This window comes from Echinococcus granulosus (assembly GCF_000524195.1).
Source record: "Echinococcus granulosus chromosome Unknown EG_S00133, whole genome shotgun sequence".
NCBI classification, from domain to species: domain Eukaryota; kingdom Metazoa; phylum Platyhelminthes; class Cestoda; order Cyclophyllidea; family Taeniidae; genus Echinococcus; species Echinococcus granulosus.
In genome coordinates this window covers 83,704-106,856 of record NW_020170513.1, presented here as the reverse complement: position 1 = coordinate 106,856, position 23,153 = coordinate 83,704, and the positions used below count along the sequence as shown (strand labels likewise).

The 23,153-nt window shown below is 45.8% G+C and overlaps 3 protein-coding genes across 3 annotated transcripts; 1 reads left to right on the top strand and 2 right to left on the bottom strand. All coding sequences in view use genetic code 11, as the record gives it.

Moving 5' to 3' along the window:
* Positions 1–1,433: 1,433 nt before the first annotated feature.
* EGR_09133 (Forkhead box protein K1) lies at positions 1,434–10,453 on the bottom strand (the record flags this gene model as incomplete). The annotated part of the gene is made up of 5 exons (XM_024498382.1): positions 1,434–1,886; positions 4,524–4,942; positions 6,510–6,808; positions 10,009–10,173; positions 10,209–10,453. 5 exons carry the CDS (start codon positions 10,451–10,453, stop codon positions 1,434–1,436), a joined length of 1,581 nt encoding a protein of 526 aa, XP_024347204.1.
* A 730-nt stretch (positions 10,454–11,183) lies between these two features.
* Positions 11,184–18,484, bottom strand: EGR_09132 (Retinoblastoma-like protein 2; the record flags this gene model as incomplete). The annotated part of the gene is made up of 8 exons (XM_024498381.1): positions 11,184–11,640; positions 11,911–12,299; positions 12,379–13,038; positions 13,305–14,081; positions 14,398–14,604; positions 14,777–15,144; positions 16,330–16,698; positions 18,382–18,484. The coding sequence occupies 8 exons, from the start codon at positions 18,482–18,484 to the stop codon at positions 11,184–11,186; spliced, it is 3,330 nt and encodes a 1,109-aa protein (XP_024347203.1).
* A 2,291-nt stretch (positions 18,485–20,775) lies between these two features.
* Positions 20,776–21,669, top strand: EGR_09131 (Multidrug resistance protein 2; the record flags this gene model as incomplete). Its single annotated transcript, XM_024498380.1, has 2 exons — positions 20,776–20,893; positions 20,978–21,669. 2 exons carry the CDS (start codon positions 20,776–20,778, stop codon positions 21,667–21,669), a joined length of 810 nt encoding a protein of 269 aa, XP_024347202.1.
* Between the last annotated feature and the right edge of the window lie 1,484 nt (positions 21,670–23,153).

Below are 23,153 nucleotides of genomic sequence, written 5' to 3'. Positions count from 1 at the left end.
TAGCGCGGTGTTCGGTGGGGACTACCTGCAATCACTTCTTGCAAAATGTACGCGATTCTTTAAATGCATGATGTGGGATGCGTCCACCGTCTACAAGTCTGATTCCTCATTTCATGAAGCGGTCGGTCCAACCGAGTGGAGGTGATTCCAGCCTGCCTGCTCTTCGAAACGAGGTCAACTCCGTCGCAAAAATGCAGACATTGGGAGAAGATGTGATGCGCGATAGTTGAAGATATTACCTCAAATCAGTTTGCAATGATGGATGGATGGATGCTGTATTACGTTCAGGAGGACACTCCTTGCCGATTGCGCAAGTAGAAGTGATGACAAATGTGTCCAGAAAATTTCCGAGGATGGTGTCTAACGCAGTAGCACTTGACTCCTCTTCCCTTCCCACGTACAGTTATGCATTTGTTGGCTGACAAAATGACTGACACATGACAAAAAGTGGCTTTTGCAGCTTACTCCAAGCTTCGTTAAGTAAATAAGCCCACCCTCCATAGGATCCACTCACTTCAGGGGATATCTCCTTCACTCTCTCACTCCCTCTGTTCGATACAACTTGACGATAAACAGCTGAACACAGTCAGGACTGGTGATTCAGCAGGCAGGAAGCTCCCCTCCTCTAGCATGACGATGTCTCATCCTTTACCCTTTGTGAATCCCCGATGGTGTTTCTTTAAGTTTAAGGTGATTAGCACCTTTTCTTGTCGGTAGCACACAAACACATGACCACATAGGTAAAAATAGAAGTGACAAAGAAGCTGACGTGGCCAAGGCTAGATTATTGCCTACTTCCGGAGGCAAAACACTTAAAAAAGGTGGAATTTACAACAAGCTTGTACTTTGTTGAGACAGAATGTTAGACTACACTTGTGGCTACTTCAATGCGGAAGCTCCCGCAGGGGGAAAACGTCCTTACAATGTAAACACGACTTGGTGCTGCTGTTTTGATGGCGGATTACAATTTCATTTTTGAATAGAAAAATGCGTGAATTTCTATTTCTCCTCTTTTTTGCAGACAAAAAAATCTGGCGGCATAAATACGCTATTGATTTAAACAAAATCTCTAGTGGCAATAGTAGTAATGGTCCAAGAAAAGTGCAGTCGTATCGGACCCTCAGGAATGAGGCGTCTGACAAAATGTGACAGCTATCTTCTTAATTTTACTGTTGCTTAGTGTGAGATGGATGGATTCCATGTCTATCCTCGAAGCAATCAATTAAACATCAAAAGAAGAGCTTCCGTCGTGTGGGTTCGACACACTATTCGGGTAATGCTCAGCTCCAAAGAGTAGTCGATGAAAGATAACGATAATTAGGCAAAACTTTGACGCGGAAGGCTCGCGATTGAACAAGGTTTTGATCAGTCACACACTCTTGGCACAAGGATCGGAACGGTAAGCCCCTCCTTCCCAATCCCTCAAAGCCAACTTACTCCTTCGAAAGAAAATTCGTTTCACTCGTGGACTCGGTATTGAAATTTGAAGCTGCAGATGTTGAGAGAGAGTCATGAAGGTTGAAGAGACGCGAATGGTACCCAAGGGAAGAGGAGGAGGAGGAGGTATTTCTATCCACTTGGAGGGTTGAAGAGGCCTCTATGACAGTAGACGATATGTTGGGAGTTGTGGTGGTGGTGACAGTGGTTCCAGCAGCAGCAGCAGCGGCGGTAGCAGTGGGTCCAGAATTACGTTGTGGCGAGGCACCACTAGCTACGTAGGCTGGAACGACGTAGGAACGTTGTCGTCGTTTCTGGAAGGCCTTTACTACAAGGTGTGCCTCAGAGTCGGGATCCAATCGCCAAAATGCCCCCTTGCCTGGCTCCTCTTGCCCCCGAGGGATGCGGATGAAGTAGCGGTTCAGCGAGAGGTTGTGACGAATCGAATTCTGAGGGGAGAAAAACCGATAATTCCCCATTCTAATGTATCGATCTTACATATTAAAACCGTGACAAAATCAATATTTTGGAACATTGAATTCAAAAGGTTTCTTAACTATTAATACAGCAAATTAAAAATGCTTTGAATGTCTTGGATTGCAGTTTAGGGCACATGACGTGGCTTAAGTAACCTCTGGAAGTGGATTATCGTTGGAAAGATGATCCGCCACAAAGAGATTAAGGAATACTCAGAATAGGGGATCTTTGGGGTCTCTGGAGCCGGTAACTTCTGTACTTTTCATCATTGAAGACGCTCTATTCGCCGATATTTACTGAGTATACTAGTTTACAATACAACACATGGGTAAGTGAAACAGACTTAAAGCTGGAAATGGTGGAGAATGGTTGTTTACACAGGGAACCAAACAATGTCACCCGCCTTATGTACCCGTGGGTGATAAACAAACATCAAAAACCCTCGAGTTCATCCCATATAGAAGGTGTACTTTCTTAAACATCTGTTCGTGAATGTAAACAAAGTAATCTACCCTCCCTTCCTTCACAAAATGGCCTTCACGTCTCGTTTCGAGGGCTGGCGGGTTGTTGCGCACTTCCGACAGTCGGAATGACTCACGACCTGGGGGCGGTGAAGACAAAGAGCTGCAGAGCCAACATGGATCAGTCAAATTGGCTTCCATTGTGGTTGAAGGAATGAATCAGCGTTAAGTTCATCCACTTCAAGCGCATTATTAGTAGTGAGAACTGTTAACGTGGTGCAGGGATTAATCAGATATTCAACTATTCTTCCAAATAGTTTAGAGGATAAAAAACGTCTTTGCAGGGACGCTGTTTGGTATGCATGAGGAAAGTCGGTCGTCTTAGAGAATGTCTGGAAGGTGCATCCGGTCAAATTGCAATGCTGAGGTCTTGGAGAGATGATATTAATTTCCTTGTCTAACTAGACATAAAAAGGCGCTTCTAGTATCATTGAAGATGGTGGCGTTGACCGGGTCTAGGTCAACCAAACTGAATCGGCAGCATTGGAAGTTTCTGTGAGGAAATCGGTTCTGAAGGTAAAGATGGGTACGGTGCTTGCTCCAGTACAACTAAATCAAAAGGCATTGGAAACTTCATTTCGCCTTTGAGGTGAGCCTTTCCTTGAACCACCTTCAGGAACTTCGCTATCAGTGTGATCGCAGGGTGTTGAGGTAGTTGTGCTGTTAGAGCTCTAGGTGTTGGTACACGGCTAAATCCTCCCCTTTCTAAAGAAGATAATTGCTATCACTCTCTCAAACCGTAAAATGATGACCGAAGGGTCCTAAACAGAACCTAAACCTCGAAATGAGGTCATTCATCGGGAAAATGGAGCAAAGACGCCGAGCTTAGCACACCAGAGGGGATGGATGAAGGAGAGGGGGCGTAAATCACTCCCATCGCCGACGTTAGAGGGGATGGTGAGTGCGAGAGGAAGGATGCCCTGAAAACCACTCGACGGAGTGATCAATTGAGGTGTAACCCCCCCTGACAAGCAAGTGTTCCAAAAAGCGGAGGTGGAATGAAGGAATGAATGAATCAGGCGGGTGCTGAGGTGCACGCTCCATCCAAACAACTGTTTCAGGCATGATATCCATCCCCACGGCGGTACTTTCTATCGTATTCTCTGCTACTTCCCATCCATTTCGGAAGTGATTCTACTGTGTCTACCCTGCGAAAAGTGTTTAACACGGTTCCAAGGCTGGAGAAGTTGTGGTAGCACAACGAGGCACCAGAAGAGCGTGCCACTCAGAAATGAATTCAGGTGAGGTATTAACCAAAGATAGAGTTACATCATCTGGGAAGGCCGTCATGATGACTACAGAACAAGTGATTCCCGGATGACGTGCATTGACAGACTGCCAATTCATTCTTCACTTCTTCCATGTACCCTTCAAAAAGTGCCTCTATTTTCTCACTTCTTGATGAGATGAGCCAATATTCCGTCATTCATCCCCCCACCACTTCATCATCAGAGCATCCTACTTCCTTCGTGTCTGGTGCAAACTACGCCTGACATCTGCCTATCTACTCAATACAGCTGAAAGGTGCGCAAGGAGAACTTCTTCCTATGGCACATTCCAAGGAGAGCTAGAATTAGTGAATCGGTGAGGGGAAAGTCGCCCTTTCATTCTTACCAGCTAACACACAATGCGGGAGAGAGGAAGATACCATTCTTATGTCGATACGTCTTCAACCTACAAGCGATGACAAACGCCTTTTCTTGGTCTTAGTAGTAGATGGGTGGATGGATGGATGGGTGAGGGAGTAGACGGATAGACGGCTAAGTAGATAGAACGGTCCCACTTTTGCCATATTGGGAAGTCTTCCCTCAGTAATGGCACATCGTTACACTCTCTTGCCTTTTCCCTCTTATCCAAATACAGAAGGCCCACACGAAAGAGTAATTACAAGAAGTGTCGACAATTACCCTCCCAATATGACGGGAGACTGTGAAAACAAAAAATACTCGTTTTGTCTATGACGGCGTATTCAACCATCTGGGGTGGAGCTCTGCTGCAGGTCTGCCATCCCCTCTGCAGGTTTATAATAAAACTACTTCCAGACGCTTTCAGAACCGGTAGTACCTCCTTCGAGTGCCACAACTCTACCTTAAAGCTGAATAACTTAAATGCTGCAGTAAGCACTAGGGAACCAACCTGCCAGCCCTTCTGACTCGGTTTGTAATAGGGGAACTGGGTGGAAATGTAGCTGTAGATGTCCGCTAGGGTCAATCTTCGATTAGGCGCCGAGACAATGGCTTGGACAATTAGTTGTGCGTAGGAGTAGGGTGGCTTCTCGTACACTGTGCCATGTTCCACCGTCTCTGTGGAACCCTCCAAATTGGAAGCCACTTCTTCGCTTGCCGTTGTTGAGAGGAAGGGCGATCCAGTACCACCAGGTGAATGGGACAAGCACCGGTCGGGGAATATTGATCGATCCGAAGGTCCTGAATGGGCGTTCGAGCTGTCTGTTCCGTTGGATGTCTGACTGCAGGTGGTTGAAACCTTCAGGGGACTTCTTGAGTAGGCTGCAAGGTGGGATAACATTTCTTGTGAGTTTGTTGGAAATCCGAATTGGACAATCATTGTGCGAGCTAATGTAACCACGCGAGCCTTTCCAGGTTCTCTTCAGGTCTATGACCTCCTGGCTCTTCCGTACGTACCTTATTATCCCATTAAGGATGGTATAGGATGTAACATCTGTAACAGAAGTTGGAGACCCATTTACAAAGAAGAGAAATTTGCCTAGACCCAGCAGAGAAGTCTGTGCTTCGGAACGGCGTCAATTTCTGACTTCACTAAAGGGGCGAAATCCGCACTGACCCTAAAGCAAAACTAACTATCCTTGAACTCAAATATCGACAGCCTAGTCTGAGGGTATTATCTACCCCTCTTTCTACCAAAAAAGCGATTGATCCATGGAAAGTGTGAATGTATACGCCATAGAAATCCATCCAGACGAGTTCTTCTTCGGTGCAATGCGCCATTCAGGAATTATGACCCAAAGTCCCCAGATGCGTAGCATCAAGCCACTGTGCCATCTTCATTCCAGTCTTCTCAGGTATTGGGCGGTGACTTTAGAAAGCATCTGAAAGTTGAAGGTGAAAATGTAAATGACAAACGTTGCCATCCTGACGCCATGCCGATCCAATTCATGGCCGTAGTCATTTAACCCTTCTATACACCTGTAATAGTCATTATTCCACAGGATGCCTGACTAGTGGTACTATGGTTTTTGTTCTAAGCACTCAATTTAGAACCTTATCTAAAAAGTCCGATTTAAAGAAAGCTACAAAAGCAAGTCCCATTGAAAGAAAATGGAAATAACGTTGGTAACGAATCATATGACCCAAGCCGGCATATGACAGGCATTTTTGATGTCGCCTATTCAGCTAATGCAAACAATGGCAGGGACGGAGTCCAAAAAGTGGGAACAAAGGGGGTCTGTACGCCAGTTGACATCCGCATTTCGGTAGCCACGGTAACAGCAATAACAACAACACCAACAACAAAAACGACAACAGCGCGACGATAGCAACAGTCAGCAACTAGCTAGCCAAACAACCTGACCAATCATCCGCGTGTACTTTTACAAGTGTTTGCACTTCTCATACACCCGTTTGTCAAAAAAACCCGCAATCACTCACTCACCCACACACCCACTCAGGCGAGGGTGTGGGATGACACAATCACAGGGGCGATCAGTGTTACAAGAATGCGGGATCAAAAGGCAAATTTATCTGGGGCGGTGTTTTCCTTTGCTAAAACCGGCGGGTGGCGTACTGCGATGCACTTCTTGCGTCATTGGCAGACGCGAGCGCGCCCACGCACGCGTGCAAGCCTGTTCTTTTATTGGAGGCAATGACGTCACTACAACAACGCGCACGAGGACGGCCTTGGGCAATGACCAATGGGATCACGGAGACGAAAAATGCGCTGTTTTGTCGTCGGGTTGGAGAATGTAAACAACATGGCATGTGCGAGCACGTACTTGTGAGCGTGCGTACCTATACCTCACCGCGCTAGCACAGTCGACACAACGCTGGGGGGTAAATAACAGAAAAGTGGGATGAAGGCAAGAGGCATGCTACTGACCCGCGAGGAGATTAGGGAAACGAAGAGAGGTCGGCTGGTCAGCAGTCGTGGTGGTAGTGACGGTGACAGCATCTAGGCGTCGGGATTTGATTTGATTCGAGTTTAGAAGAAGGGAGTCGGGTGGGGAACAGGGCTCCGGTGTAGAAAATGGTTCGGTGGAGTCTGATTTGCACCGACAGGAGGCTACTGCGTTGGCGATGGAGTCGGTGATTAAGGTGTTGAAGGACTGGACATTCTGTTTCCTACCGAGATGGGTTGGATTTTCGTCTTCCTTTATTGAAGGCGTCAATTTTTGCCGTCTGGAAATTAATGACAAACACATAGACTGAATTTCTACAGTTTAGGCTTTGCTTAGTTCACAAAAATTCACAGATTTTCAGCTTTTTCTGCAAGAAACACCATCGTAAGCAAATTACCAACCTGCTATCAATTTTTACTATTGATTTTTATCACGGAGTAGGTGGAACCCTCAGGTGAGCCACATTATTGATTTTTTAACTACCAATAATTTTTAAATCACCTTTAAAATGCCAAATCTGAACTAAAATTCTCGCTGTTTTTTCTTTTACACCCACTCAAGTGAGTGTTCATTAGGGCGTACAAACGAGGGCGGTCTTTTTCAGCTTCAAAACGAGCAGCGTCTATGACATGCTATTGTCAGACAGTCTTTTCGTCTGCTTACTTAAACAAGAGACGAAACATTGTGTGACAGGTATGGAGGTCTAATATTTGCTCTCACGTCAAACATGTGAATAGAGTGGAAGAAATCGTGCATCCATGTACCGCTTTGACGTCTCCGAAAGAAAAGAATTTTCCGACCCATTTTGTGTAAGAAATACCTGATATTACTATTTCAAATGGTTTTTTCAACAGGATTATTGCTGTCTGGATACTTTTTGGATGGAGAATGGATTAGTTATCACCGACAGACCTATTCCACTTGGCGGTGCTAAATTGAGGCTCCACTCCTTTGTGATAATGTGCAACTAGATGGGAGGTGGTGGAAAAGTACACAGGCCTACAAAAACACTGATGTTGCGCAAGTTGTTGTGCGTGTGTGTGTGTACGATTTTTTTTTCGTTATTTGTGGCGCCACTAAAGTTGATCCCAATTTGCGGTCCTTAGTTGAAATAGCGCAGCTGTTATAACCGATTTTTTTGAACCAACCGCGTGAACTCGACCAACCACAAAGGAGGACAAAAGTACAAATAAAATGGTTTCACAGCCTTTGAAGTGGAGGATTTGTTGAAGAGATCTACACATTAATGAACCAGTCAGGTCTAGCGAATCAAAGACACAGTTATAATAATCTGCATTTATTTGAACCAACCATGAGAACTCGACCAATCACAGACGCGGATAAAAGTACAAATTCAATGGTTCCAGAACTTTTGAAGTGAAGGATGCGTTGAAAAGATCGACACAGAACTGAACTATCAGGTCCAGAGACAAAACAACGGAGTTGTGATGATGCTCCAAGGCGCCTAAGATGGGGAATTAATAGAAAGCCCCCACAGAAAGACACCCAGTGGACGCAGGTGTCAAAACACCAGCGTCGTGACAACCATTTTTCCTTGCGTTCATACGGCTTGAACACAATTCCATTAATTATACATGATTTGGGGTTTGTGGGTAGTTGGAAAGCTTCCAAAAAGTAACCAGTACGGCCCGAAATTCGGTAAAAACGTGCCACTCCTTTGTGAGTTTCCAGTGTCTCTAAAGTGGACCAAAATGTAGTTCGCCGGCCAGTACACATCCGCGCACACACAGCTACACACACAGAGAGAGGAACGCGGACACGTCAATCAACTCAACCCGCAAGCAAGTAGGCGAGTCCACTTTTATCCCAGCGGGTCGCTCAGGCATCCACGTTACACAACGAAACCATTGCCTTTCAGGAGGAAATTTGGGGACAATTTTAAAGGTAAGAAATTTGTGTAGGAAAACGTGATCCCAAAACCATCAGCAGGTTAGTGGGAGCATAGACATCGTACTCCTTTAACCATGGAAAGCGGCAGAGATTAAAAACAGGATACCAATGGGCTCTTCATTGGAGTTTGAATGGGAAAAGTTACCCCTCCACTACGCCCTTGGCTACCCCCTTTCCGTGCTTTGCTTATGCCTCGCTGCGCTGCCTTGCCTTGCTGTGCTTCGAGAAAAAAAAAACCTCCCCCACTTGCTCACTGCCTCACTAACACGCACGCGCACGTACTATGGGCTGAAATTGTTGTCGCTAGAGCAACGCAAAAGTACGGTTCTTCGCAGGCAGGCAGAATTTCGTAAACAAAAAACACACAAGGTTCGAGTGGGTATTTGGAAAGCAATTATTTTCGAAGAGAGCGCGTACCAGCCTCCCAACGCTCCCATTGGCCGGTCTCAAGGTCACTAGGTAACCATTGCTGCCACCAATGTTGTCTGCGCTTGTGCGCGAGTTGTTTCATGTACTTTTGAAAACACACGCGGACGGACGCACAGTGGCGTTTTTAATAGCCTTTCGTTTGGACGACTGCGTTGTTATTGTTATGCTCCTTCTAATATTCCTCCTCCTCGTCTAACGTTGTTTACGAAAACACAACTCCTAGTTTTCTGGCCTCCCCCTTCAAGCTCCTCTTGTTTTCGTTCTTGGGTTATTTATACATCTAGGGAAGTAGAACAGACTACTAGCCTTCGCTACTTGTCTGGTTTCAAAGCCGAGAATTTTATGCATTATTAATCGGTTCCCTATCATCAATTGCCCACTCAATTCCGCTCCACATGAGGTCAGGTTCAGTGACCTGATACACTGCGCTCCGATGCGCTATGTCGTGTGCTGAAAAGTTGTAGCGGCGAGGGTGGCACAGCAGCAGCCCAGCTTCCCAGGTCAACGTCAGTTCATCAAGGTCACTCTGCATGCGTGTTTGTATACACACAGATGTGTTTGTGTGAAAGGCCTTGGAGATTTACAGGAATCAAGAAGTATGTGGAAGTAATAGTGGTGCCAAAATCCGAATTACAAAGGGGCTAGTGATGCGATGTAATCTGTGGAGTAAATAGACACGACACAGAAAATCACTTCCAGGGAAATTTATTTGCATTTTTCGAGACGCCCGGAAATATTCCAACGTTTAGTAACCGGAATAATTTGAGAACGGAAAAAAGGTAGAAATACTTCATGGTCTAATTAAATTCATATCAAAAAAGAAAGTTGCTACTTATTTCAATCTTATAATCGTGACAAAAAAACAGGAGGAGAGGAAGTGAGTAGAATTAGACTGAAGCAAAAGGCAGGTTTTAATAGAATTTTCGATATCAAAAAGTCAATGTCGGATATTAGATTTCAAAAAATTGAGTGGAGAGGATGTTAGAAACTAACCAATTACGAATTTTGAAATGTTTATTCTATGGGCACAGTTATTCATAAACATTGACAAATTAGGCGAAATCCACTAATCAGGTTATTAGAGGCAAAAATATTTCGCAACAAACAACCTTTTTAAATACAGATTGCAAAAGGACGTACTTTTCACCCGAAACATCTGGGATTTCTGAACCATACTCAGTTAGACCGGCAAGCTCAGCAGAATACCTCCAAATTGTGCGTTTCTTTGGGTGTCGTAAACTCGAACTGGGATCCAAGATTTCAACAACAAGCGTGATGGGTGTGCTTGGAAACCTAAGACGACAACTAAAACAGGAGTTAACAGATGATACAAGTACTACCAGTTGGGTAGCGGAATGAGGTCTTCACTAAACATTTGAAATTCTTCATCAATAAAAATACCATTTTTGCCAAGAATACGAAGAAAAAGTGACCCATTGATTGTATGAAGCTCGAGATGTTTTCGGGAAATACAGACAGAATCACCAAGGCATATATCAGTGGGCAACTGACTTCTCCTACCAACGGTTATAACTTCTTTCTTTAAGCAATGCGTAAAATTCGGTCCTGTAACTCTAGTATACATTAGTCCAGTTATTTTTAAGCTACTAGGACCAAAAGTGGTCAATTAATCCGGCGCACGTTTACTAGACGATATTAGAAGCAGCGGATATGCCAGAAAAATGCATGTGTTCCGCTGTTAACATTAAGGTCAAATGCATTGTATTTCATAATACTAAACACATTTAGATTTTACGCAAGGGGTCCAAAAGAGTAAACTTGTTAATTTCAGTGCTCATTATTACAAGATAAGAATTTAAACTAACTTTTACGCGTACTTTGCTTAATGAGAATAGTTTAGTTTGTCTGAGTTTGGGTTATTGAGCATACTTTTATGACATATCAGCAAGGTTTAATTTTTACACTTAGCATGCACTGCTTTCGCATGCATTCGTGAGTTTTTAGCCTCTTAACTTTATAAATTACAAGGTTTTACCGACGCCTGCATTCTTTACAAAAGTCTGCAATGCATTAACGCGAATGGAATGGAACCGCATACCGCATGTACTAGTAGATTTCCAGCCCTCGTAATTTTGCTAAGTAGCGATGTGAAATAAGTGAATCCCGAGAAAGGCGTTTCTGAGTAAAGGCGTCACAAAAAACAGACCTCACCAATTCCCACCCCGCTCCGTTCCAATTGACCTTCGCACACCTTCCCGACTCTTGCTCAACACAGACACAAAGTAGAAGTACGACAAATTTATTACCCACACATTACCCAAATCACGCATATACAAACGACAGAGCTACGCACATCAAACATTGAAATCGATCCGCTTTGCCTCATATCCCGCGTTCCCCACTAGTGTTACCGTTTTGCCACCCTCTGCACCACCACTACCAGCTCCCACGCCCGCTCCACCCGGCGCCGCAGCATTCACCACGGTTGTGAAGGTGGTGCCGCCTGCCGTCGCTATGGTGACTCCAGAGGCGCGTTTAAGACCACTAGCCACAGAGGCACGTCTTTCCGCCGCCCCAATCATGGTGTTGAGTTCGATAAGGTCTTTGCTGCTCCCCTTACCTACGATGATGGAGATACGTTTAGGTGAGAGGGTCTGGCCCCCAACACCAATGCCAGTTTGAGAGGAAACCGCAGCAGCAGCTGGTGAGTGGTGAGTGAGACCGACCTGTCCTGGGGCGTGGAAGTGGTGTGCTTGTTGTGGAAGCTGCTGGGCTGAACCTATGAAGACGTTGCGAGTGGATGCCAGACGTCTAGAAGGGAAGGGGGGAAGAAACCATTTTAAGGGTCCTCCTGTCAATAGGTTTAGCCATTTAATAGTACATTCCTGCAACAATTCCATTCAAATGCAGCTCCTGTCTCCAAGTTTCTATCGATATAACCATTTTTTCATCCATCCAAAGTCGATTTATCTATTCATTCATTTAGGTATTCAACCCTTTTGCAAACTATTCATTTCTGAATTGAGTGCCTTGAGGCTTGCCAAAGCTTCCACATACTCAACTGGCTTTAGTAGTAATTACCTAGCCGGTAGAAAGCCATCGTTGGGGAGTGCAGAATAACCTCCATGCAGTGTCTGCAGAGCCGAGTGCGAATGCACAGTAGCAGCTGCAGAGGTAGTCGTGGCAGTAGTAGTGGTCGAAGTTGAATGCGGTGCCGGTAGTGGGGTGAGCGGAGGCTGCGTTTTCGACGCTGGATCAGAGCCCGCACCGGTGGTGCCAGCGGCGCCAGAGGTTGCAGAGGGCAATACGAAACGTTGTAAAAAGGCCTCCACGCGAGCGAGGAAGATGAGGTTGTAGAAGCGAGTCAGGTCGCCACGTTCTTCAATTGCCTCGGTGTCGGTGGCCGCGGAGCGACTAATCAATACACGTCGATAGGTGTCTCGGCTGGCCTGTGGTTGCATGCGGTAGGCCTGCATGAAGTGGGTAAGCAAATTAGTGATGCAAAAAAGGGGGAAAATAAAGCATTCAATTTCAACTATCGCCACCTACTTTTATGATCTCCACCAGACTCAGAGGTCTTGCATTACCTGGCACCCCACCACCACTGGCGGTTGCCTTGGCGACCCCATAGAGACAACACAGAATGATCTGATCCAACAGCCGGTCCCTCAACAACTCCGTCTCGTTCACTAGCACGTGCTCAAATGTCGTCCATGCTCGGGCTAGCAGAGGAGCCGTCGCTGTCCCCCCTGTTGCGGCTACTGCTCCCGCAGCTGGTGCCGCTGCACCTGACGACGACTGAATTCTCTCACAAATAGCTCGTAACCTCGATGCTGCCAGATGGTAGACATGACGGAAGAAGATGGCGACAGAGTCATGTCGTAAGGGTGGTGGTGGCGCCGTCGCCGTCGTTGTCGCCGACCAGAGTGATGTACCTCGGGGATCCACTTCAGCTTCAGTTGAGGCATCCATCCCCTCCTCTGCCCCAGATGCCGCCACTTCTGCTTCTGAGGCAGCGAGAAGGCTGGCAGCTGCACGGGCTGACTCATCCTGGTGCTGTTGCTGGAGTGTTGTGGAGACGGTGGGGGTGACAGCAGAAGCAGCCAAACGAATTTTCTTGGCTGGAGTGATGGAAGTGATTCCACCGGATTGGTTAGGCGCCGGTGTGGTAACTAGTAGCTCCCGCCGGGAGAAACGACCCACGATGCTCTGTAGAAACAGAATAGTTGGCAAACGCCATTTATGGTGCCGAAATTCCCTATCTGAGCCCAGGGTCATAAATATGTAACTTCGAGTTTAAAAGAGCAACACAACTGAAATAACCACAGATGGCTTTCCACCTGGATGTCGAAACAAAGTTAGCTTTGTAAATAAAAGGTGTTCAACCCCGTACTTGAATCGTCAAGGGCTACAAGGTCAATCGTCAAATTATCCAATTCCGCTTACTACGATCAAACGAGTAGACATTCGCTCACCTCATCCAACTTTTCCGGAGGAAATATCTCCTCCACCGAAGGTACAGTAGATGTACGAGAACCCGTCGCAGAACCACACTGAATGGTAGCCCAAATCGAGGAAGAGCTCCGCCATGCATACTCACCCAAAATCCCCTCCACCACGCAGTTTAAGTACTTCACCAACTCTCTCGGCAATTCCACATTCTTTACAAACACTTCCACCACCTTGTAAAAGGAGATGGCATCAAAGGTGAGAGCTTCCAGGATCCAGGGGAACCGCCGCCCCCCATCCTCCTCACAATTCACAAGAACAACTTCCAGACAGCAGGCGTAGAGAGCGCGATGGAACTCCTCGGAGCGAACAATTCCTCCTCCACCGCGTCGAGACTTCTCGTCAGCAAGAATTGACTCCAAACCGTAGTAGTAGAGTTGTTCAGCCAAGTGACAACGATGTCCGGCCGCATCGGTGGTGGCCGAATTTCCGCTAGCGACGTAGGCAGCGGTGAAGTCGTGAGAGAGACTCTGAAGACGTGTGCGGATGTTGGTCAGTGGCGTCTCGTTAGTGACGGTGGAGCGGATGAACTCGGCGAGAGTCTCGCTGGGATTCCGACTACGACCGGAGAGGAGAGCTTGAATGTGATGAAGGTTTTCACTGCGTGTCTCCGGGCTGTTTAAGCCCACGAAACCGCTCAGACTGCCCATCACGGGACCGTAAAGAGCGCTGTCGGGACGCGTGGAGCCCATGTAGAGGCCATTGCCAAGACCTTCATTTCCTGATGCTTCTTTGGGTTCTCGCTGCAAAAAAGAGCTCTTGCGAATAGTCATTCAACCATACAACTCTCTATTTGGAAGTGCACTACTTTATTGAGGTCTGTAGAGAGAATAAATCGCAAAAACGGTTTTGGGGCCCCACAATCCCCATAGTTTGAGTCCGAACAGGCTGCATGGGGGACCTGAGCTAAGACCGTTGATCGAGGGAGAAAGTGATAGAACACATCTGAAATAGACTTCGTAGCAGTAGTTCACCTGGTGAATGTCTGTAGTAAGGCTAGGCAGAAGCATCATACCATCCTCTTCCAACACTAAGTAGTCGCCTGCTTAAATGACTCACAGTCGTGCATTTGGCATTGCCCGAGGCACTGGGCCGAGCAGAGCCGATTTCTTCAGCAGCATTGGGACTAAGGAAGATGCGTTCATCAAAATCACCGGTGCCGAGGATGTACTCCTCATAGTGGTCATTGAGACGCTGCATGGCGTTCGCAAAGTTCTCTGGACGCAATAGGTCTGCTGGCCCCGGAGAATGAAGTTTTGACATATCCTTAATTGAAGAGAAGAAACAGGTAGATAGATCCAAAATAGATAGAACAGTACAGAATGGCTTGATAGCTAGTAGATGCATGGGTAGATTTCAGATGAATGGAAGAAATCTAACCGCCTACTTATCAAAAAGTTAATTACTAAGGTGCGATAAGTGAACGAACGTCACTCACTTTTTCGATGAGTCTCGAGACGTAAGGCCGAAAGAAGTGCTCCTTAATCGCCTTGCATTCCACAAAGTTTATCCCATTGTCCTCACAAATGTAACGCAACATGCAGGGCATAGCAATTGCGTCTGTTGCCACTGGAGCAGCAGCAGTAAGAGGACCTCCCGTCCTTCCACTGCTACAACGGTAGTTGCAATTTAAGAGACGTCTTCCACCTCCTACCAGCAGTACACCGAGCATCCAATCCAGACAGCAGGCGAGGATGTAAAAGGAGTTCACTAGATCATCTGCTACTGCTGGAAAGTTGGCCCGTGTCTTAACGAAGAGGAGCCAGATGAAGCGAAAGATGTCCACAGGAGTCACACTAGAAGGATCTTCAGGGAAAAAATTCTAGCAAGTCACCTCTTGAAGATGTAGGCAACCGAATCGGCAACTATTCAAAATAAAAGCTCAGTCGAATACCAGGTGATCAGTGAACCAGAAACCCAGTCAACTTATTTCCTGAGGTGCCACAAGATACACCAGTCGAAAGGTAACCAGAACAGGCCTCCATGCCATCAGCTTGAAGACTGACCTGAAGGAGACCGTAAAGAAGTGAAGATTATGTTCAAAAGAAGGAGCGTATGCGGTAATGACAATGTTTGCAACGCATGTTTTTCGATTGCCGCGATTTCGGTTTCCTGCTTGGAATCATGTCACCCTTTCCATGCCCTTAATGTCCCTGACCTGTACGCCAGTACTAAACCTTTCGCCTTACTGGTATGGATCGTTACGTCTTCAGGGATGGCCACAAGTGGCATTCAGGTGGCAGTAGCAAGCAAGGTCGAGATGGATCAACAAAAATCCTCATTTCGCTGGCCGGATACCAGGTCTAAACGACAAATACGGTGAATAGTGAGAGTGGTTATACCCGAGGAGACTGGTAAAGAAAGGGCTACCGAAGCCACGTTTACTTTTAGCAATCGCCCTAACCCCGTGTTCTGCAATGAAACAAGCAGCAACAGGAGCAACAATAGAACTGACCGATTTAAAAACCTCCATCACCGCACTGCCACGCTCAACGGACTACGTAAATAGATGACACCTCCTCGGCGTTACTATTGAATGAAATGAACCCACTTTGACACTGTAATATATTCAGTTAAATAGCTCTGCTTTGGGGAAAGCACGTAAATGAACAGCGATGATTAGATGAAATACACCCGTGACGGCGACAACCCCTCTTGAGCAAAATAAGGGTAGCGACTCTCATAAATAAAGCTGTTAAAAAAAGACATGATGCATTACCCACATCGAGACCAAATCTCTTCTTGCCTAAATGGGAAATAAACATATAATCTTCGTTCATAACTCGTGGGTAGATTTTAAGGTGCAGACCATGGCGCAAATTCTTCAGGTTCCTTCGTTGCTGCCACCGCCTATGTGACAAAGTTTTCTGTTCGTGTCTGCAGCGTCCCAACTCTTCCGCACATTTGTTTAAGAGTGGTATGCCTTATTATGTCCCGAGCTTGACTATGCACGTTAAAAGCAACTAAAAAAAAACACCGAAAATAACTCACCAACATCAGCATCGGCGTTCTCGTCTCCATCAAGATTGCTGCCATCCAAGGCGCAAAAGTACAAAGAAAATGCACGAGAAAAGTAGCGAAAAGCCACGGAGGAGACGGCGAATTGACGCTCTAGGCGTTCAATGCGATCATGCATATCATCAGACATCTCGGTCATGTCAGACCATTTGCGAATGCGGTGGAAAAATTGTACCAGACTCATCTTCGCCGTGGCAAGAAGACGAGTGAGGGAGACGTAGGCACTCTCCAGCACCACCTGACCGGAGGCGCTATCTGTAGTGGGCCGACGGCAGCACTCGTAGAGCGAGCAAACCAGCCATTGAAGTTGGTCACCCTCAATGGAATAGTTTGTCCAGACCTCTGTGCGAAGACAAGTGCACAAAAGGCGGCAAGGTGAAGTACACATTATTGCACCACTCCAAAATCTGGCCAAAACTAACTTAAAGGCTGTCCGTTTGGTACACAATGAACTCACCTCCCTAAATGCAAATGAAGTGCAAATACCCATCTATTCATCCGCTTCAAGTCTTACGGCTGCGTGAATTAGCAGCTGTACAAGTTGACAAGCATTAATATTCATTCGATTTGTCAACAAAATTGGGGCTCTTTAGGAACAAAACAATCAACTTTGGTTGGGTGGAGACATGTGAGTTGGACAGATGGGACACAGAATAAAAGGATGTATAGATAAAAGTGTGTCTGACAATAGAGGATACGAAACGAACAGACTTAAGGAGGGAACAATGGATTTAGGGCAGACAAGTGAACTACATGTTCGACCTACAACTTCTAGCATAACTACCCATTTAACTCTTCCCCTTCGGACGATGGCCCATTAACCATAAAATAACCCAGCTTCATTAGTAATGGCACCAATGAGACAAATAACATCCACCAAACATGAAATTTTAGAGTTAAATAAGCTACTCAATGTTGGGGAACAAACGGATTAAGATTCTCATCAGTATTTATCAAATATGAGTTCCACTTCGCGCGATTATAATGTAAAGGAGCAAACAGCAACCTAAAACATCTGCTAACAAAGTTAAAAAAGAATCTGAGACCAAGATGGTAGACAACATGGAGGGGAGTCGCATGAAGAAGCAGCAGGTGCATCTATCCATTTCCGAATATGTGAGAATTACTACAGTACTGGCTGTTATAACTTCGGATTACAAAAAAACGTCGAAGCGGCTGAGTCTAATCCAACACAAGATGCGACCAAATATAGGCGTTTAACCAGAATTTTATAAGCGAGATATCAACACATTAACTCCAAAATGTCCGAATTCTCAAAGCAGCACTGGGATGGAAGCATTACATTTTGGCTGTACCTAATTGTTTAGAGGCCTTTTGAAACATCACATTCCCTCCAGTGATAGGCTTAAACGCAATCGATCAATTTGAGAAATTTTTTTGGGATGTGCTTAACGATGCACCACGACTTCAAACCCATATTATAAAGCCACCCAGTAGTTTTTGAGAGGCAATGGATGGGTCACTTAAAGTTCAAGCTGGGCCCAGATTACATGTGGTTCAGTCAGCATATCCACCAGTCTCAATGCACCCACAAATTAGTAGCCACAGGAATACCTAATCACTTAAAAGACCTCAAGCGCACAAAGATACAGTTTAAGAAATTATTACTAGATAGCCGACATTCGGAAGGCTACCCAGCAGTGGAGCCTCTTAGACAACATGGTACAGATAAGCGATACTAAATGTCGGCTATGAGAAACACAGACACCATAGGCAGCGCATAAGGTTAGGTGCAATATTGGATGCTTTATCTTCCAACGACTATAAAGTGCAATACTTTGGCGGATGTATTTTGGTGCATTTAATATGCAAAAAAGACGAATAGCTGATAAGGCATGACTGCAGTGTTCAAAACAAAAGATAAACCAAGCTGACGGGCTTATAATCCCGTAAATCTGAAAAATCGTACATAAAAAGACATCTGAAAAACAAAGATATGCAGCATTTAAAGAGCAAATTGACATAAATCCCTGCAGTACAACCAAAAGCGAGAATCTTACTCACCTTTGTATTTGTCCCACGCCTCTTCACGGATGGCACCTTCTATGCATAGAATTTGACATAAATCCTCAAATCGCTTTTCGATAGGCTCGTCAACGTCGTACATATATAACGAGCACAAGAGCAAGTGAACAAAGAGCACACCAATACAATCGCCCGCGTAACCCACAGTTCGAAAACAAAATTTTAGACTTGTTTTACTGCATTGGCTATGTTGACCAAAATCCCCACGTAATTAGAGGAAAATAATTATGTAACAAACTTTTATTAGGCGTCTTAAGGATTACAAAAGTTCATCAATGGCTAGGCTAAATAGGAAATTACATTGAACAACACTGCTTATTAAACAAAACGGTGATTCGCACCGGCAGAAAAAGGCAATTTTTCGCTACTGTTGCTTTATTCAGATGACTTAAACAACCATAAAACCTCTTTTTCCTGATTTTCGCACCCCTCTAAGATATACAGAAATGATCTATTGTGACATGTTAAAATCTTGTAATTCGACGAGTCAGCATTATACTAAATGTGGATAACAGGCAGGTATATGAAGATCTTATCAAATCTCTTGTGTTTTTACTGAGTACTTTTCCCACAATTTCTTCATAAACCGTGAACTCACTTGCTCTTTTTCCGGGCTAAATTTTGGTTCCCAGGCCCCTCCCTGAAGTCAGAAGAGGCCATATTTGTGCGACAGAAAATATATTATCGGTGTGAAGAAGGACTGTGGTCTGCTACCATTTATGTAGTCCGTGGCGCCGAGCGGTTGTACTCATCACGGGGACGTAAATGCTCGCCTAATCAGACGCAGAGTTTAGACGGACTATCAAACTATTGCAGAATATCCGTTTGTAATTTGTGCTTCTACCAAATGCCTCATAGGCGAAACTTTCAACCTACTCGCTTACCTGATGATTGTCAGAAGTTCTTTTATCCCCAGCCCATGTGATATGATTGTGCAAGCTTTACTGTTTTTGCCGTGCTTATTATCGACATAAACTGTGTTTCTCAATCGGGTTCTATCTGCTTGGTAGATCTCAGTCCCATTTGCGGCCTGGCCTTTAAAGGGTTGACAAATCGTTGCAGTTAACAACGCCGTCTGAGGCACAAAAACGCACAAATGTGACTTAGTCTTTAGGGAACGAGATGAGGTGGTGAGTGCTTTGGAAGTGCGGAGCGGTTAGTGGGGCCCTTGATCAATCGGAAATAACCAGTATCACGTGGGCTTGTTTGGCAAAAGCCAATTCAATTTTCAAATCAGTCAGCCAGTAACCTGAAAAGGATGCATTTTAGGTCCCGAAATTGGAAGAAGGGGAGGCCAAACTGATGGCTGTTTATACTATCTTTCTCCTCTGGTAATACGCATTATCTCAATTAGCCTACCTCCCATTTAATGAGGCCGTGAATAAGTTGTTGCATACACACTCGCATTTCTATGTTATTTCGAAGGTGTAAGGGCACAGGCGAAAAGTTAGCCTGACCAGTTCACATCTGTGCTCCATTCTGGGAGCACCACAGTCAGCTAAACCGGACAAGGCACGAATGCCCTTCGTTCACCTGACAAGTGACAAGGTACGTCAGGTAGGTCAAATCACGATCTCTTATCCAGAGTAAAGATACTTCTTGGCTTCAAAAAAACACCTCATTTTGTGGATTGAAGAGATGCATCTCTTTGCATCATAACCGAGAGTGAATGGGCACCGACCCAGAGGCAGAAATGAAATGCAATTTCAGGGAGAGTGATGTAAAATATCAAACTGGTTCGGTACTGCACCCCTGCCATTAACCCTGATTACCGGAATCACCAAGGTATAGACACCGCCAAACGCGGTCCCTCCGAGTGCTCTCTCTCATACAACTTGCACTTCGCAATTTGGTCGCGTCAAAGCAAGGCCTGCGTTATGGCTGTCCGTCTATATATATCTGCCCGTCGTGCCGTGTTGTCCGTTTCAAGCGCCAACTCCAATGCCTCATTTCACCCTGACGAATCATTTATTCTTCCTTATTTACACGAAGTATTATTTAAAGTGGTGGCAGGAAGCAAACATTCGTCGATCCTACCATCGAACGAAATGGAGCAACGGTGGGCTTCCAGCATAGCTAATGTTGGAACCGTAGGATCCTATTCAAGTGGGGATGAGAACGTGCGGACGTTTCAGAGAAGATAACGAAGATGGACATCGTGCCCGCCATCACAGTGGAGGCGACTGGCAGCACGCAGACTCAATCCTCCACAAGAGACGCCTTTCTTTTCTGACGTTACCGCTTTGTATCCAATCGGTAAAATGGAGAGTGGACTCCTTCACTCAGTTCACCAAAAAATGCACCAAGTTTAACCTCGCATATTCCCGAAGATGTGGTATGACCTAAGAACCAGGAAGCAGCTTTATTGTAGGCATGCAGAAGGATCGAGAGGATGGCAGCGGAGCTGCATACCCTGTCACACATCTCCCGTCATTTGGAATTATGTATTCGAGAGAATCCAAATCTACAGTGAACCAGAATTCACGTCCACGTGATGCATTTTTATCATAGCATGGATTGCGAGCTGTTGGACTTCCTTTCTTCCCGTCTTTCCAACAGTGATTCACGTTCAAAGTACCTCCAGGCAAGAGCGTCGCCCTCGTCGGTCAGTCTGGCTGCGGGAAATCTACCCTCCTCCAACTTGTCCAACGCTTCTACGATCCCTCTAACACCGACATCACTGAAGGCATCATTCTTGATGGCGTTAACGCCCGCACTCTCGCACCCAATTGGATCCGTCGGCAAATCGGAGTGGTTTCGCAAGAGCCCAACCTCCTCGATCTCACCATTCGTGAGAACATCGCCTATGGTCTAAACTACCGTTTTGAGAACCCTGAAGACACCACTGCTGGCGTGCCCATGGAGGCAGTCATGGAGGCGGCTAAACAAGCCAACGCTCACGACTTTGTCTGCAACCTGCCAGAGCAGTACGAGACACGGGTGGGGCCACGAGGATCGAGGCTGTCGGGAGGACAGAAACAGAGGATAGCGATTGCCAGAGCATTGGTTCGGGATCCACAACTGTTGGTGCTGGACGAGGCGACGGCGGCGTTGGACAATGAGAGTGAGAGAGTGGTGCAGGCAGCCTTGGATGAGGCGATGAGGCGGGGTGGACGCACGTGTCTGGTGGTGGCACATCGACTGAGCACAGTTGAAGCCTGTGATGTGGTGGTGGTGTTGGAGCGAGGGAGGGTAGTGGAGTGGGGCACACCAAATGCCCTGTTGGAGGCGAAGGGAGCGTACTATGCTCTCTACGATGCGACATAAATGAACTTATTTTGGTTGAGACGCTGCTTATTGATTTAATGGCACAAACTGTCGTTCTACAAATTAAAACAACATGGTTTGTATAATTTTCAAATCCTTCTTTTGTAATGGTTGGATAAGGGTACAAAACGCCAAGCAGAATGCCAAAGTTGGACTTACCAACCGCACTCAACCCATCACCGTTTATCACAACGAAATGCGTCTGCAACTTTGACTGGATGCGATGAAGTCTGCGTACTGATGGATGAAGGAAGACCACCGGCGTATGTAGAGACCACCCATTAGGGGTCAATGAAGGCAAGGAGAAGTGTATTCTAAACAAGCATAACCCCGACCATTGCATCCAGTTTGTAATACTACCGAGAAAGAAGGCCTTCATCAAATCACTCTACTCGTTCAAAAGGGAATGAAATTCGAGGCGGAAGAAATAAATTCCAAATCTCTTACAATGGAAGCCTGTATGTCATTGTTTTTAGAAAAAAATTGGAAGGTAAAAGTGCAAAACCCGACTTAAGCTGAGAAAAGACTGATAGGCGATAGACGATAAGAAGGTAAGTACGGACTCCAACACCAGCAATCGCGGATCTCAAACCATCGCTCTGGCATCCACAACCCCTTGTTTCTGGTCTCCTGATAGCCTGGATCCTCGCGGTGCCACCCATGTCTTGTAATGCTCTGGCAGGTTGCTGATAAAGTAGTGGGAGTTGGCTTGTTTAGCCGCCTCGATGGCTGCCTCCATGGGCACGCCAGAGGTGGTCTTCAAAGTTCCCTCAAGTGGTGAGATCGAGGAGATTAAACTGTTGCAAGACCACATCGAAGTTGAGAAGTTCACTGACGCTAAGGCAGAACTGGAAAATGAATCCCGTTGATTTAAACTACATTCCGAAATCCATGTCGTTCTTGAAAAGAAGTCTGCCAGCCTGCTGCTAGTGAGATAAACTTGGTGCTTTACTCTTACACCTCACCATTCATTACCCTTAGACCGAGCAGACGAGTGGAAAGAGGACGGGGTTTACTGGGTAGCGAGAAAAGAGGGGTACAGGTATCTCGATTAAGCGTTTTCGGAAACTACTCCCCAGAGATCGATGGCGTCCTGCCCTCCACGAGGTTCGAATCTACTGGCCGCCTCTCGCCAAAAAATACATTCAAACAAACATGGATAAAACTATCATGGGCTTCTTCAATTTTTTTTATTTAAGCCTCAAAGATTGCTGTTTGTTACCTAGTCAAGGTGGTTATGGAAAAGCATGCCCACAATCGACCAAGAACTCGTCGGAACCTGCATCCAGCATTTAAATAGAAGACCACCAGTCTGCGACAAGCACGTTTTGAGCAGGCGGAAATATGTCAAACTTCTGTTGACATGCTCAAATGTGACCATTCCAGACTGAATAGTTTAACTTCACATTCCCTTCATCCTTTTTGGATTTTGGGTCGAGTGAACCACACTTGTCTTGTTCCACCCTCTAACTCTACCAATAACC